The sequence below is a fragment of the Heteronotia binoei genome, chromosome 1, assembly GCF_032191835.1.
Source record: "Heteronotia binoei isolate CCM8104 ecotype False Entrance Well chromosome 1, APGP_CSIRO_Hbin_v1, whole genome shotgun sequence".
Taxonomy (NCBI): Eukaryota; Metazoa; Chordata; class Lepidosauria; order Squamata; family Gekkonidae; genus Heteronotia; species Heteronotia binoei.
Window position 1 is genome coordinate 32112565 of NC_083223.1, and position 16193 is coordinate 32128757.

The 16193-nt window shown below is 50.9% G+C and overlaps 1 protein-coding gene across 1 annotated transcript in view; it reads left to right on the forward strand.

The window, feature by feature from the left end:
* The first annotated feature begins 1320 nt into the window (after nt 1-1320).
* Nucleotides 1321-16193, forward strand: part of LRRC63 (leucine rich repeat containing 63) — a 46339-nt gene continuing 31466 nt past the window's right edge. The window contains exons 1-3 of the mRNA XM_060235478.1: nt 1321-1477; nt 2450-2503; nt 12760-13152. Coding sequence (XP_060091461.1) covers nt 1321-1477; nt 2450-2503; nt 12760-13152 — 604 coding nt within the window. The remainder of the gene's footprint in view (nt 1478-2449; nt 2504-12759; nt 13153-16193) is intronic.

A 16193-nucleotide genomic window follows, 5' to 3' on the forward strand; every position in this document is an offset into this window, starting at 1 on the left:
GGGTGATACCTAGGCCAGTATTTGATTCTCTATTGTCACCTTCCCAGATAAGCCCATTTAATCTTAAGTATTTAGCCATTCCCATTATTCTTCCCGTCTGACACCTTGGAGCTACCCCATGGCCTGTTCTAATCAGGAAGATTCTTTCAGGTACCCAGGATCCAGGCAAGCTCATTGGTCAAGACAGGCACCCAATTAGGTGCAACCAAGGAACTTGCCATTGGCTCTGCAAATGTCCAGCCTTCATGGTCATTGCAGAGCCTCCCCTTTCTCCTCCCTCCCAGCCCCTGTAGGGTCTAAGGGAGCCTATTTAACCTCTGACCCAACTCCACTCAGGTTATCTTGATCTCCATTTTCCAGGAGTTAGCTGCCCCTGGTTGACTTGTTCCAGGATAAAGTGAATGTAAATGCAAAAGGATTTTTTTGTCACTTTCCCACTGGTCAGCTGTCCTGCAGTTCTCATGATTCCCTGCTTGTCAGCGTGTTAAGGACTAAATTTCCTCAGTCCCTATATAAATAAAATCTGGATTCCTGCCTCCTTTTTGTTTTCCTTGCGCTACAGTGGTATCCAGTTTTTCCACTCCGATGCTTTACCCACCAACACTTGTTGCCGCCACCCCAACTGAGCTGTTTCTGCATTTTCATTATTATTACTGGTGAGTGTAGTGTTCGTTGCGGTATTGAATGGCTGTATTGCTGCACTCCACCATCCTTCTTAATATTTTTTTGGCTACATGTTTCAGCATAGATCACAGTGCCCACCGATGCCTCTTTCCATTCCCCTCCTTGTGCATGGAAGTAGCAATTAGCAATAGCTCGTTCCCTCCTCTGATAAAAGTGATGCATGTTGTGAGCATGGGGTGTATGACTGATGCTTTTCTGTAATGGTGCTTGTTTTTAAAGTGCCCTCCTCTACCTTAGATTTGGTCATGCCATTACTTACTATACCATTGGTATTGGAATCTCTGTTGTGCAGGCAGCACACTGTGATCCTTGCAATCTTTTATGTGCTTGGCATGTATGGATGCTTTCTCTGTCTTAACACTGTGCTTTACAGTGCTATGCTGTGCTAATTTCTTTTTCATAATTCCACCTGACTGAGGGTTCCCTGTTTTCTCCTCAGGTGAACCCTCAGATGAACTCTAAATGTCTGCATCTGTGAAGCATACTACTGGGAAAGATACAACTGGGGCTTGTGGACTGTCATGGAGAGAGCAGGTGACGCTTTATCTGAGAGACCTATGGGGAGAACAAAAGGTGCAGCAGGCTCTCAGAAAATGCCACCAAAATATTGACATTTAGAATAAGCTATCTGCCAAGATGGTGAAGAGAGGGCACAAGTGCTCTGGCATTGAGTGTCACACAAAGATTAAATCCCTAAAGAGGGACTACAAGTGCTCAGCGCAGCATAACAACAGAACCGGGAACAGCCCCTGCTTCTGTCAATATTACCAAGTGCTAGATAGGCTGTTTGGAGGTGAGCCTGTTGTGGCTCCCCATCGTTTGTCAATGAACAAGGGATATAATATGGTGATTAGGGAGATGGCCAACAGTGCCAAGGTAAGGGACGCCACTCTGTCTCAAGAATTCTTCCAAGACTCCCATGGAGACAAGGAGTGCATGCAAGTCATCCAAGATTCTGGCCAGGACTCAGGGCTGCAGCCAGGATTTCATGTTTGGTGGGGCCCATAGCAGCATTTTTTGTTTGGGGGGGTCAGGTCACCTGATTTGGCCCTAAACACGATCTCTGCTTCTCAAGTAAAGTGACAGCCCCTCCCCCATTTGTCTAACTCAGTAAACCTTCCAGGGGGATCTGGCTGCAAGTAGACTTCTCCCCCCTGCAGTGCCTATCTGAAGCCCCTCCCTGCTGGTCTCTCTGACCAGGCAAAAGTGAAACCTCCTCCCTGCCCTCTTGGAAGGAACTGCCCCCCCCCCGGATTCCAAGACCCCCACTGCCTCTGGCTGCCAAGGATCCAGATAGCAAGGGCTTGTTTCTGTTCCAAGGAAGGATTCTTCCCTTGGCACCCCAGCACTTGGAGGATCTCTCTCTTTCCTGGCACTCTTCTGTGCCAGCATGGTGAGGTGATCCCGGGAGTGAGTCCCATCCCTGGGGCAGGAGTGCGGGGGCGGGGTTTAGCCACCACAGCAGCCACAAGTGCTCAGTCAGAGCATGCTGCACCTCTTCAGAGCAGCAGCAAGTGGAGGTGAGCAAAGGGGGAAGATTGGAGGCCCTCCAGTGGAGGGGCCATGCAGATAAAAGGGAGGGGGTTGAATGGAGTGGCTTGCCCCCCCCCCGGGCCCCACTGTAGTTACGGGCCCACCAGGACTCCTCAGGTGACTTGTCCATGTGTGTGGGTGTGGGTGGGGGGGTTAATGCTCAATGACACACAACCTAGTTTTATTTCAAACAATGGTTGTGTCTTTTGCCTGCATTTCTCTCACCCTGCAGGTTCCATGCAGTCACCAGAGAATGGGGAAGAGATTACCCTCACTTTTACTCTGGGTAAGTTTGCTGCAGGGGCTATCACAGGAGGTGTCCATATTGCCACGCCCGGGTCTATCTATGCTACTGACAATATCATTATGATTCCCCTCTGCAGTCCGGTTGATGAACATGACGGTCTCTCCTTCAATTCACCAAGCTGGCATTCTCTGCTCCGATCACTTCTTGCCATGGCAGTCAGTGAAACAAGACATTACTCATCAGGCCCTGAGGACTGACCTTGACGCATCATTGGAGGGGGGCGGGAAATTCACTGTTCTTTGGTGGCCGGATCAGAAAGAGGGGTGATGGGGAAAAATAAAGAAGTGGGGCACACCACGAAGAAGCTTTAGTTCTCCCCACTGGTGGCAGAGTTTGTAGGCAGGAACACGATTGCAGTCAATCACAGAGCAGAGATGGGACAAACAAGAAAGGGTGGCTCAGAGCACCACCTACCGTCCCTTGATAAGAATGCTACAGAGATGGTTTTAAATATGGGATACACCCTCCCAGTTTCAACTGGAGCAGCAGAACTGGTCACTTTGGCAAGGAGCAAGCCAGGTGTAAAAATGGAGAGAGAACCAGGGGTGGACACAGGACTTTCTGGAACAGAAGTCAATACAGGAGTGTATCATAAATGTAAATTGGGCCAGAGACCCGATTTTGAATCCCTCCTTGGCAGTGGAAGCTGGCTAGGTGACTTTGGGCCATTCACTCTCTCAGCCTAGTTTCCTTCCCAGTGTGGTTGTTGTGAGGATAAAATGGAGGAAGGGAGAATGATGTAAACCACTTTAGGAAGAAAACTGAGGTAGAAATAGCTAAATAACTAACCCAGAGGGAGGGTGCAGGAATTTGATGGAAACAGAATAATGTTTTCAGAGCATCCTCGCCTGTCTACCATGAGTCCACCATAGTTCCCTTATTCCTTATCTCTAGGAAAATCTTTTTTTAGCCATTTCAATAATCATTAACAGAGATTGTTTGTAATTCTGGTAAAGCTCTGTTTTCTTTCCACTTTCTGGACCCCAGAAGTACAATGTGAGCTTCAGCCAACCTTCAACTTTATCGAAAGAACTAGCAGCATAAGCTCATCTCTTTTGATAACTAGTTAGCCTACGGTTGCCAGGTCTGTTTTGGAAAATACTTGGAAACTTTGGGGGTGGGTCCAGGAGAGGGTAGGGTTTGGAGAGGGAAGGGGCCTCAGTGAGAACAATACCATAGAACCCTACCTTTCAAAACAGCCATTTACTCTGCCAACTGGAGATCAGTTGTAAAAGAGGGAGCTCTCCAGGCCCCACCTGGAGGCTGGCAACCCTAAACTACAGCATCTCCTATACCTACTGGCAGCCAGTCAGCAAGGCCCAGTGATTCCTTCCACAGTCATAGAACAGAATGCCCATTCATTCTGGCCAATCACAAGGAAGCTCCATTATGTTGTTAACATTTGTTTCCAAGGATTCCACAAGACTGCTTTCACCTTACCTAAGCCTGCAGAATGAAAGGCTTTCTTTCTGGAAAGGTAAGGAAGTGGCTCATATCACCTTCTTCCTCATCTCTTAAAGGCAACTGGGAGCTAGGGTTGGGATGCTTGAGGAGAAACAGAGTCATTCCCCCCCGCCCCCGATTAACACTCCAGTTCCAAGTCTTTTGGGCTTGCTTGGTCCAGCAGCTGACCTTTGGGAACAGCATGGATTTCATTTCAGTGCTTGTTTCTCAATGGTAGTTCTTCTGGTACCAAACCCCTTTTCTGTGTGGTTTGCAGAGGTTGCACAGAGACCTAAAGCAGGGAAAGAGGGTGCAAGAGCTGAGGGAGCCACTGGAAGGAAGGATGGAATTAAAGAGGGTGGCAGAGGGTTCCCCCTTAGTTTCATAGCTCTTGTAGGAGCTGTATTTACTAACCTTGGTGTCAAGGCAAACAGAGATGCATAATGATGCAAATGGTCGTCAGTGATTTATATGGTACATGTGTTTGTTTCCTTCAACTCAGGGCTTTTTTTGTAGAAAAAGCCCAGCAGGAATTCATTTGCATATTAGGCTATACTCCCTGACATCACCATGGTTTCACACAGGCTTTTTTGGTAGAAAAAGCCCAACAGAAACTCATTTGCATATTAGGCCACACACCCCTGACACTAAGCCAGCTGGAACTGACACCAAGCCAGCCACAACTGTGTTCCTGTGTGTTCCTGCTAAAAAAAGCCTTGCTTCTACTGGTGCCAAAAAATAATTCCCCTATGCTGGTTTTATGGGGACTGTTATTCCCAGTGTTTTTTTTTTAAAGTCTCCTTCTAGCATGATTGTGTTGGCAAGTGCATAAATATGTATTTTATCTTTCTGTGCAAAGAAAGTATTAAGAGTTTTAAGAAAGACATCTCTAATATTTGTTCATGTCTTTGAGTTCTCAAACATCTGCCATTAATTTTATATGACTCTTACATTAAGTAAGTTATATTAAGGGCCACTACATCTGGGCCACTGCATGATTATACCTTAATTTGCACTATGTGCCCACCCGCATTTGTTATATCATGTTGTTTTAATTGTATTTATTGGTTTTATTGTATGCGACCTGTTTTACTTGAATGTGATCCAACCTGAGCCCACCTGGGAAAGGGCGGAATATAAATTTACCAAATAAATAAATAAGTTTGGCCACCCATGCTCCATGTTAAATATCTATATCACACACACACACATATGCCCAAGCATGGTGATAATATATACGTGTGATACCATTATTTGCTCAGCTTTCCAGATATCTATCCAAGTATTCTTCTTGGATAGATTCTTACTACTTCTCTTAAAGGTAATTTCTCTCTGAACCTAGAAATGTACACAGGGAGGTACCAGCCACAGATAGGGGTGGACTGGAATATTGAATCACATCACTACAAGCCAATACTTTTAGCTGGAGACACTGGGGATTGAACCTTTGGGGCCCCTTTAGGATTGCCAACCTTCAGGTGGGGCCTGGAGATCTCTTGGGATTACAACTGATCTCCAGACAACAGAGATTGGTTCCCCTGGAGAAAATGGCTGGTTTGGAGGGTAGACTCCATGGTACTATACCCTGCTGAGGTCACTTCCCAGTGTTCACTCTAGAATGCCAGCCTCCAGGTATAGACATGGGACCCCCTGGAATTAGAGTTCATCTCCAAACTACAGAGATCAGTTAGCCTGGAGAAAATGGAGGGTAAACTCTGGGGCATTGTACCCACTGAGGTTCCTGTCCTCTCCAGGATCCATCCCCAAATCTCCAAGAGTTTCCCACCCTGAATCTGGCAACCCTCACTCCCCATCTCCCAACAGCGGCCAGGGGGGGTCTGGCAACTTCTGCTCCCCAATATAGGAAGAGGAAGGTGGTGGTGATTGGAGACTCCTTGCTCAGAGGGGTGGAGCCCAAAGTGTGCCGACCGGACTTGTCATCCCGAGAGGTCTGCTGTCTGCCGGGAGCACGCATCCAGCATGTGACAGAAAGGATTGGAAGACTTATCAAGCCCACGGATTACTATCCTTTCTTGTTGATCCACGTGGGAACAAATGATACTTCCCGTCATAGCCCTGAACGTATTAGAGAAGACTATGTGGCTCTGGGTCAGAAGATGAAGGAGCTGGACGTACACATTGTGTTCTCGTCAGTGCTTCCTGTTAAAGGCCGTGGCTTAGAACGAGAAAGAAGAATACTTCAAATAAATGACTGGCTACGTCGATGGTGTCATCAGGAAAGATTCGGATTTCTGGACCATGGCTTACGCTTTCGAGATGGTGGTCTTCTATCGGAGATGGTTTGCACCTTACAGCGGTAGGGAAAAGGGTGTTTGGTAACAGCCTTGCTAACCTAATAAGGAGGGCTTTAAACTAAATTGTATTGGGGAGCGAGACAATAATTCAAAGCCTCGTATGATGCCGGAAACTGGTGATAAGAACATTAAAGATTTGCAGAGAGTGGTGCATACGCTAGGTAATGTTAACTTGCAGGCTTGTACAGAAACCAAACCCTTAGGATGCATAAAACATGGATTCTGATGTCTCCACACTAATGCACAGAGTATGGGAAACAAACAGGAGGAACTGGAAGTCCAAATAAAGGAAGGATACTGTGACATAATAGACCTTACTGAAACATGGTGGGATGACACTCACAACTGGAATATTAGGATTCAGGGGTACAACTTATTTAAAAGGGACAGGCAAATGAGAAAGTGTGGAGGCGTAGCAGTATATGTGAAGGAGGTATATACTTGTGAGGAAATATGTGAATCAGAGCATGGCAGCTCAGTTGAGAGTCTCTGGGTAAAAATAAAAGGAGTAAGAAACAACAGTGATATTATTGTGGGGGTCTGCTATAGACCACCAAGTCAGTCAGAGGGCTTGGATGAGATACTTCTACAGCAGATTGCAAAGTTCTCCAAGAGAGATTTCAATTACCTGGACTTCTATTGGAAGTCCAACTCTGCTAAAAATGAAAAGTCAAATAGATTCCTGACTTGTCTTGCTGATAACGTCCTTTTCCAGAAAGTGAAGAAGGAAACAAGGGGATCTGCTATCTTGGGTTTGATTCTCACCAACAAGGAAGAATTGATTGAAGAAGTGGCAATAGTGGGCACCCTGGGCAGTAGTGACCATGTGATTTTGGCATTTACAGTCTTACGGAAAGGGAAAAGCTATACGTAGTCAGACTTATAGGTTGGACTTCAGAAAGGCAAATTTGATAAACTTAGAACTATGCTGGGTAAAATCCCATGGTCAGAAATACTTAGGAGAAGGGGGTTCAGGAGGGGTGGAAGTTTCTTAAAAGCGAAATACTGAAAGCGCAATCACAGACGATTCCTATGAGAAGAAAAAATGGAAAAAGCCTAAAGATGCCGGTGGCTCCATAAACAGCTTTCTAAAGACTTGAGAAATAAAAAAAGACTCCTTTAGGAATTGGAAGGAGGGCCTTATAACCAAGGATGAATATAAACAAATCACCAGTGCTTGTAGAGGAAACGTTAGGAAAGCTAAAGCTCAGTATGAGCTTAGGCTGGCCAAAGATGCTAAAAACAACAAAAAAGGGTTCTTTTCTTATGTTCAGAGTAAGAAAAAGAGCAAGGACATGGTAGGCCCATTGCGAGGGCAAGAAAGTGAAATTGTAACAGGTAATGAAGACAGGGCAGAACTGCTCAATTCCTACTTTTCCTCAGTCTTCTCTTCTGAGGGGAACGGTGCTCAAAATGGCAAAAACAGAACATATAAGGAGGGTGTGAAGTTCCAACCTAGGATCAGCGTAGGGGAAGTACATAAACACCTAGTTTCTTTAAATGAAACTTAGCCCTCAAGGCCAGATGAATTGCATCCAAGGGTTCTAAAAGAGCTTGCAGATGTAATGTAAGGTTCCACATACTATCCTTGTAATGTACTCAGTCTGGAGACGCGAGCAGGGCAACATTCTTTATTCGGAGCACGTTGCAAGAGAGCGAACACGCAGGCCGGGTCCCGCTTATGTACAATCCCCGGTACAGCCTACTGGACAGGTCAGGCCAATCCTGACCTGTTAAACTTCTCGCCACAGCTGGTGATTGGCGGGGATTTCGCGCCCCGCGCTGGAGGCGCCTGGGACCGCCCAGTCGCCTCTGCGCATGGCGCGTATGGCTGCCGATACACTACACCCCTCCCCCCCTGGTTAATGAACATAGTCCTTAAGGTATGCGGGAGGTCGGCGCTCCCTGGTGGACCTTCTGAGGAGGTCCGGTGGAGGCGGCGCGGCTTCCGCCGCTGGTGCGTCGGTGGGCCGTGGTGTGGCCGGAGGCTGCGGGTCTGGTTCCGTCGGTCTCTCGGGCTCTGTCGGTCCCGGCGCTTGTGAGGCGGTGTTGCCGGTGTTGGGGCCGCGTCCTCTGGTCAGGCCTCGGTTGGCTCCTCCCCGGATCTCGCCCCTTCTGTATCCGCAGGTTCCTCCGGTAGCATGCGGCAGCGTAGCTGGTCTATGTGCCGCCGTAATACCTGCCCCCCCTCGGTTGATATATCGTAGTGGCGGGACCCCGTTACTCGTAGCACTCTGCCTGCCACCCACTCAGGCCCCCTCGCATAGTTCCGGGCGTATACTGGGTCGCCCGCAAAGAAACCCCTGGCCGCGTCCCGGACCTCGGGACTTCCGTGGGTCTCCGAAGCCCTGTCAGGGTGTAGTCTGTCCAGTCGGGTTATGAGCTTGCGCCCCATGAGGAGCTCGGCCGGACTAACCCCTGTGACCGGGTTGGGGGTGACCCTATTATCGAAAAGGAACGCGGCCAACCTGTGGTCCCAGTCGCCCTGCACGATTCGGCTCAGGGCTTCTTTTGTTGTGCGGACCATCCGCTCTGCCTGGCCGTTGGTGGCCGGGTGGAAGGGGGCAGACCTTATGTGCCTAATCAGATATCTCTGGAGGAATGCCTAGAAGTCGGCCGAGGTGAACGCGGTCCCGTTATCAGAGACTATGTTGTCCGGGATACCGTGTGTGCATAAGACCCTGCGCAGCGCTCTGATCGCGGCTGCGGACGAGGTGGACCCTACGGGAATGACCTCTAACCATTTGGTGTAGGAGTCCACGATTATCAGGAAGACCTGCCCCTGGAATGGCCCCACGAAATCCAGGTGGAGTCTCGACCACGGCTTCCTGGTTGACTCCCACCGTGTGGCAGGGGCGCTGGGAGGTTCGGGCCGCGACTCCTGACATATCTGGCACCTCCGGACCCAGCTCTCGATCTCCCCATCCATCCCCGGCCACCAAACGTAGCTCCTGGCTAAGGCCTTCATGCGGACTATGCCGGGGTGGGTCTCGTGTAGGGATTCCAGAACACGCTTTTGCAGCGGGGGGGGACCACCACCCTACTTCCCCATAATAGGCACCCTTTGTGGGCTGCTAGTTCCTCCCTCCTGGTTTTATACGGCTTGAATTCTTCCCCCATGTTCCCTTCTGGCCAACCCCTCACCACCCAGTCGAGCACCCGTGCCAGTGTCTTGTGTTTCTGGGTGGCCCTGGCGACCTCCACTGCGTGGAGGGGCTGCTCCAGGAGGCTCTCCACTAGCATTACCTGGTGTGCGGGGGCGGGGTCTGGACCTACTTCAGGAAGTGGCAGCCAGCTGAGTGCGTCCGCGTGACCCATAGCTTTGCCGGCTCGGTGGACCAGTGTGTAAGAGTATGAGTTGAGGAATTGGTTCCACCTCAACACCCGCTGTGATAGAATTTGGGGGGTTTGTCGGTCTGGGGCTAACAGACCTAGGAGGGGCTTGTGGTCCGTAGCAATAGTGAACCTCCGCCCATACAGATATTCATGGAACTTGCGGACCCCCGCCACGATTGCCAGAGCCTCCTTGTCTATCTGCGCGTAGTTGCGCTCGGCCGGAGTCAGTGTGCGGGAGTAGTACGCTACCGGTACCTCCCTCCCGTCCGGGAGTTGGTGCCCCAGGACTGCTCCCACCCCATAAGGCGATGCATCACAGGCCAGGATGACCGGGAGGCCCTCGTCAAAATGGTGGAGCACCGCATTGGACACCAGGACGTCCTTGACCGCCTGAAACGCGGCGACTTGTCGTTTGCCCCAAACCCAAGGGGCTTTTTTGTCCAACAGCCGGTGAAGGGGCTCTGCAAGGGCTGCCTTGTGGGGGAGGAATGAATGGTTGAAGTTAAGCACCCCCAAGAAGCTTTGTAGCTCCGCTTTGCAGGTGGGGGCCGGGGCTTGCACGATGGCTCGGGTCTTTTCTTCCATTGGGTGGATTCCCGCTGCATCTACGGCGAACCCCAGGAACTCCACCCGTGGGACCCCCAGCAAGCATTTCTCCCTCTTAACCTTGAGCCCCGCTGCCTGGAACCGGCGGAGCACCTCTCGTAGGCGGTTGCCGAACTCTTCGGGGTCCGGGGCGGCGACTAAAACGTCATCGAAGAATGGCTGGACTCCGGGGATCCCTTTAAGGAGAGCGTCCATTATACTCTGGAAGATCCCCGGAGCGACGCTTACCCCGAACTGTAGCCTCCTCACCCGGAAGGCCCCCCTGTGAGTCACGATCGTTTGGGCCTCGGCCGTCTTATTGTCTACCGGGAGCTGTTGGTAGGCCTGTGCCAGATCCAGCTTCCTGAAGATTTTAGACCCCGCGAGGGCAGCCAGGACGTGGCTCACCACCAGCACTGGGTAGTGCCCTGTTTATCGTGCATTTATAGTCTGCACAGATCCGCACCTCCCCATTTGGCTTGATTGGGGTTACGATGGGGGTCTCCCAGGTGGCGTAGTCCACTGGCTCCAGGACTCCCTGGGCCGTGAGGCGGTCTAGTTCGGCCTCTATTTTTGGCTTCAAGGAGAACAGGACCCTCCTTGCCTTGAGCCGAATCGGCCTGACCGTGAGGTCTAGTGGTAGGGAGATGGCCGGCCCTTTGTAGCTCCCTAGGGACCCATCGAATACGTCAGGGAACTCTTGGCATATCTCCCCGAACCCTCTGGGCGTTAGGGTTTGCCCCACCCCCCCCAAGCGGATCCCCAAGGGTTTGAACCACGCCAGTCCTAGCAGGGTGGTAAGCTGGCGCTTTACCACCAGGATGTCCAGCGGGCCGTAGAAGGACCCCTGCTCGACTTGCACCCACGCCCACCCCGCGATTTGCACCGGGTTCTTCTGAAAGTCCCGGAGTATGAAGTCCGCCGGCCTTAGTTGAAGCCGCTGGCGGGGGCACAGTTTTCTCAGGGTTTCCTCCGCTATAATGGAAATGGAGGAACCTGAGTCCACCTCCATTTGACAGGGGTTCCCTTCGATGAGGACCGCCATTTTAATTTTGTCGGGGGTGGCGAGGGGCATGTTCAGTACCTGAAGGGACGTGGAGTCTGTGGAGTGGAACTCCGCCGACTCGTGATGCGTGGTCGGCCTCCGGCGGTTGGGCTTGGCTCGGCAAGCCCTGGCTATGTGGCCGGTCTTCCCGCAGCTCCGGCAGTCCCAGTTCCAGTACTGGCAGTCTCTCCGGTCGTGGGGGTCACCGCAGCTGGCGCACTTGGTGGCAGGAACCCTCTCTGACGCTGGTGGTCGATCGGGCGCTCGGGGGCGTTGGGCTGCTCTGTTGGGTGGCCCGGCGGGGCGACGCAGCTGGTAGGCTTCTCCCTCCTCCGGGCAGTCGTGGTCCAGCTCCTCGTGGTAGACGGCAGCCTGGTCCCTTCTGTGGAACAGGAACCAGCGGGCCACCCGTGAAGGCTGAGGTAAGAAGTGGCCGGTGAGGAGTCTGCTGACCTCGGCGAAGGACTTCTCCGTGAGGCGGGCGGGGGCCGAGAGACCCTTGGCGATCTCGAATGTGGCCGCCCCGCAGACGCTCAGGAGGACGTCCCTCTTCATGCTGTCCTCCGTGACCTTGTTGGCCCTCAGGTAGCATTCGACCCTTTCCAAGTAGGACTCCCAGGCCTCTGGATTCGCTGGGTTGAATGGCTCAACGTGACCGGTGGTTCCGCCCTGGTTGGCCATGGTGGCTGCGGCGGCGTTCGTGGTCGGTGGTGCCCTTGGTCTCCGACGTAGCCGGTGAGGCTAGCATCCCATCCTCGTCGCCAGTGTAACGTACTCAGTCTGGAGACGCGAGCAGGACAACATTCTTTATTCGGAGCACGTTTCAAGAGAGCGAACACGCAGGCCGGGTCCCGCTTATGTACAATCCCCGGTACAGCCTACTGGACAGGTCAGGCCAATCCTGACCTGTTAAACTTCCCGCCACAGCTGGTGATTGGCGGGGATTTCGCGCCCCGCGCTGGAGGCGCCTGGGACCGCCCAGTCGCCTCTGCGCATGGCACGAATGGCTGCCGATACACTACAATCCTTTTTGACAAGTTGGTAAAATGTGGTTTGGATCCTGTTACCGTTAGGTGGATCTGTAACTGGTTGACAGATCGCACCCAAAGGCTGTTTTCGCACTGACCTTAATCAGCAGCGACGCCCCTCTTCACCATGCAGGATCGGCGCAGATTTCGCACTAATTGCCGCGGAGCACCCGGAAGAGCCGGAAAGTCCCGCGGCTTTTGCGGTGCAAACGGAAACCGCCAAAAACCAGTTTCCATTTGCGCCGCAAAAGCCGCGGGACTTTCTGGCTCTTCCGGGTGCTCCGCGGCAATTAGTGCGAAATTTGCGCCGATCCTGCGCGGTGAAGAGGGGCGTCGCTGCTGATTAAGGTCAGTGCGAAAACAGCCAAAGAGTGCTTGTGAATGGTTCCTCATCCTTTTGGAAAGGAGTGACAAGTGGAGTACGTCAGGGATCTGTCATGGGACCTGTTTTGTTCAACATCTTTATCAATGATTTGGATGAAGGAATATTAGGAATTGTCCCGCCCAGCCTGGGCTGGGACTGCGTGGGGGACCGCCCCACACTCGCCAGCTGTTCCCTCCCCCCGCTGCTGCCCAGGGAGCTCCCTACACCGCCGCAAACCCCTACTGCTGCCCCTTCACTTACCTGGGACGCCGAAGCCCCAGCAATGCCCCCAACAGCACCCCGCAGCCAGTGCGCTCGTCTCCGGGCTCAAGGAGTGTGGCCGGAGTGGAGCGTCAGAGGCAGCCAAGGCCGGGAGGCCGAGACGGAGCCCAGAGACGGACGAGGGAGGGGCCGGCAGGCCGACACGCTGCAGGAGCTCAGGATGACCCAGGCGCTCCTGAGAGGCCAAGCCCCGACACGCCTCTCCTGGGCATCCAAGGCTTTGAATGGGGGTGGAGCCAGAAGGGGGTGGGACCCAGGGAAGGGGGAGGGCTTAGGCCGCAGCATAAAAGAGAGGGAGGCAAGAGGTCAGGGAGAAAGCTGGTAAGCGCACAGAGGGGCTGCCTCCTGAGAGAGAAGGAAAGGAGCCCATGCACAGCCAGAGAGGACGGGGGCCTGAGGTGACGTAACCTGGCTCCCACCCCTAATTCTGAGACCTCTGGGGAACACTCGCACCAGACCCAAGGGGGGCAGACTCATCAAGGGGGGGGGCGACAGCTGCACCTGGAGACGGAGAGAGGCGCCCGGGGTTCGACGGAATGCTTATTAAATTTGCAGATGATACTAAATTGGGAGGGGTTGCAAACACAGAAGAAGACAGAAACAGGATACAGGATGACATTGACAGACTGGAAAACTGGGTTAAAACCAATACAATGAATTTTAACAGGGATAAATGTGAAGTTCTGCATTTAGGTAGGAAAAATCCAATGCATGGTTATAGAATGGGGGAAACTTGTCTTAGTAGTATGTGTGAAAAGGATCTAGTGGTCTTAGTGGATCATATGCTGAATATGAGTCAATAGTGTGATGCGGTGGCTAAAAAGGCAAATGCAATTTTGGGCTGTATCAACAGAAGTATAGTGTCCAGATCACGTGATGTGATGTTATCGCTTTACTCTGCTCTGGTAAGACCTCACCTGGAGTATTGTGTTCAGTTTTGGGCACCACATTTTAAAAAGGATATAGACAAGCCGGAATGGGTCCAGAGGAGGGCGATGAAGATGGTGAGGGGTCTGGAGACCAAGTCCTATGAGAAAAGGTTGAAGGAGCTGGGGATGTTTAGCCTGGAGAAGAGGCGGCTGAGAGGTGATATGATCACCATCTTCAAGTACTTGAAGGGCTGTCATATAGAGGATGGTGTGGAATTGTTTTCTGTGGCCCCAGAAGGTAGGACCAGAACCAATGGGTTGAAATTAAATCAAAAGAGTTTCCAGCTCAACATTCCTCAGTGGAACAGGCTTCCTCGGGAGGTGGTGGGCTCTCCTTCCTTGGAGGTTTTTAAACAGAGGCTAGATGGCCATTTGACAGCAATGAAGATCCTGTGAATTTAGGGAGAGGTGTTTGTGAGTTTCATGCATTGTGCATGGGGTTTGACTATATGACCCTAGAGGTCCCTTCCAACTCTATGAACTTAGTTCACCTCCAGATCTCCAGGAATATTCCAACCCAAAATTGGCAATCCTAGCTCAGACCCAGGCTGTGATGATGGTGATAATGGGTTAGACCCAGGCTGTGATGATGGTGATAATGGGTGCCACGGTCAAGATCTGAGCCACATGGCAGCTGCAGCCCTGCCAGCACCACATGGACCGTGGACTCAGCTTGCAGTTGACTGCCATTGTCTTTACAGGGCAGCAGCAGGAACTTTCCCAAAGAGTTCAAGAGCCGGTTCACCTCTGGAACAGAGTCAGGTCCCTCCCCCACCTGGGAGTTATTCTACTTTTCCTCAGGCCTGAATACACCATTTTGGTTTGAGAAAAGAAGAGTGTGGGGACAGTCTGGAAAAGCAAAGCTGTGACATGCATCCAATAAAATAGAGAAAAATAGAAAAATTAACGTTTCTTCCCTACAGTTACTTTATTTTGGAATAGAACTGGTGATTTTTGGAAGGTTATTGAATTCTGTCCTTAGCACTCTTTTTTCCCTTTTTTTCTTTTTGCAGCTCCCCCCCCCCTTTTTTACATCAGGATTAAAAAGTAGCGGATCATGTCTGAACCCAAGCTGTTCCGGAGGCCTCTTCCTCCAAAAGTAGAAACTGCACTGCTTATACCAAAGAGAAAAGATGATAAAGGTAATACGGCATTGTTAAAGGTTTCTCACAAAATTTAGTTTTTCTGGCCCTCTGAAAATTAATATGTAAAACTGGAGCAGGATAAGCTTCAAAATTTTGATCACTCATGGGCATCATGGCAGATTTGCAGCAATCAGCCTCAAAATAAGCTCTGAGAGCACATTTGGTCTCCCACTGGAATCACCCACTCCACTCTAGGAAATTTCCAGGGGTTTGGGGCAGTGCCTGCAGAGGGTGAAATCTGGGAAGTGGTTTCACCGAGAATTTATGATATTCCATAGTTTTTGGCCTCCTAAGCTGCCAAGAAAGGAAGGTGTAAAAGGAGGGGGAGACCTGTGCCTGCTGTAGTCCAGCTATGGCATGCTGGAGGTCTCCAACTCCCCTGCACCATCCTGCCCTACCCAAAATGTGCCCTCTCTTTGTCTAGGGTGTGTTTGGAAATGGGGTTCTTGCTGAGCCAACCAAGCAGAAAGTTTGAAGATAGAGTGAGTTGCAGTTATGTTGCGCTGGAGTCTTTGCAAGCAGTATGGCTTATCATCAGCCAAAAATACATGGGAACACTAACCAGACAAGATAAGAACATAAAAACATAAGAGAAGCCATGTTGATCAGGCCAATGACCCATCCAGTCCAACACTCTGTGTCACACAGCGGCCAAAAATTTATATATATATATACACACACACACACACACATATATATATATATGTGTGTGTGTGTGTATGTGTGTGTGTGTGTGTATATATATACACACACACACACACTGTGGCTAATAGCCACTGATGGACCTCTGCTCCATATTTTTATCTAACCCCCTCTTGAAGCTGGCTATGCTTGTAGCTGCTACCACCTCCTGTGGCAGTGAATTCCACATGTTAATCACCCTTTGGGTGAAGAAGTACCTCCTTTTATCAGTTCTAACCCGACTGCTCAGCAATTTCATCGAATGCCTACAAGTTCTTGTATTGTGAGAAAGGAAGAAAAGTACTTCTTTCTCTACCGTCTCCATCCCATGCATAATCTTGTAAACCTCTGTCATGTCACCCCGTAGTCGATGTTTCTCCAAGCTAAAGAGCCCCAAGCGTTTTAACCTTTCTTCATAGGGAAAGTGTTCCAACCCTTTAATCATTCTAGTTGCCCTTTTCTGTACTTTTTCCAAAGCTATAATACCCTTTTTGAGGTGCGGTGGCCAGAATTGCA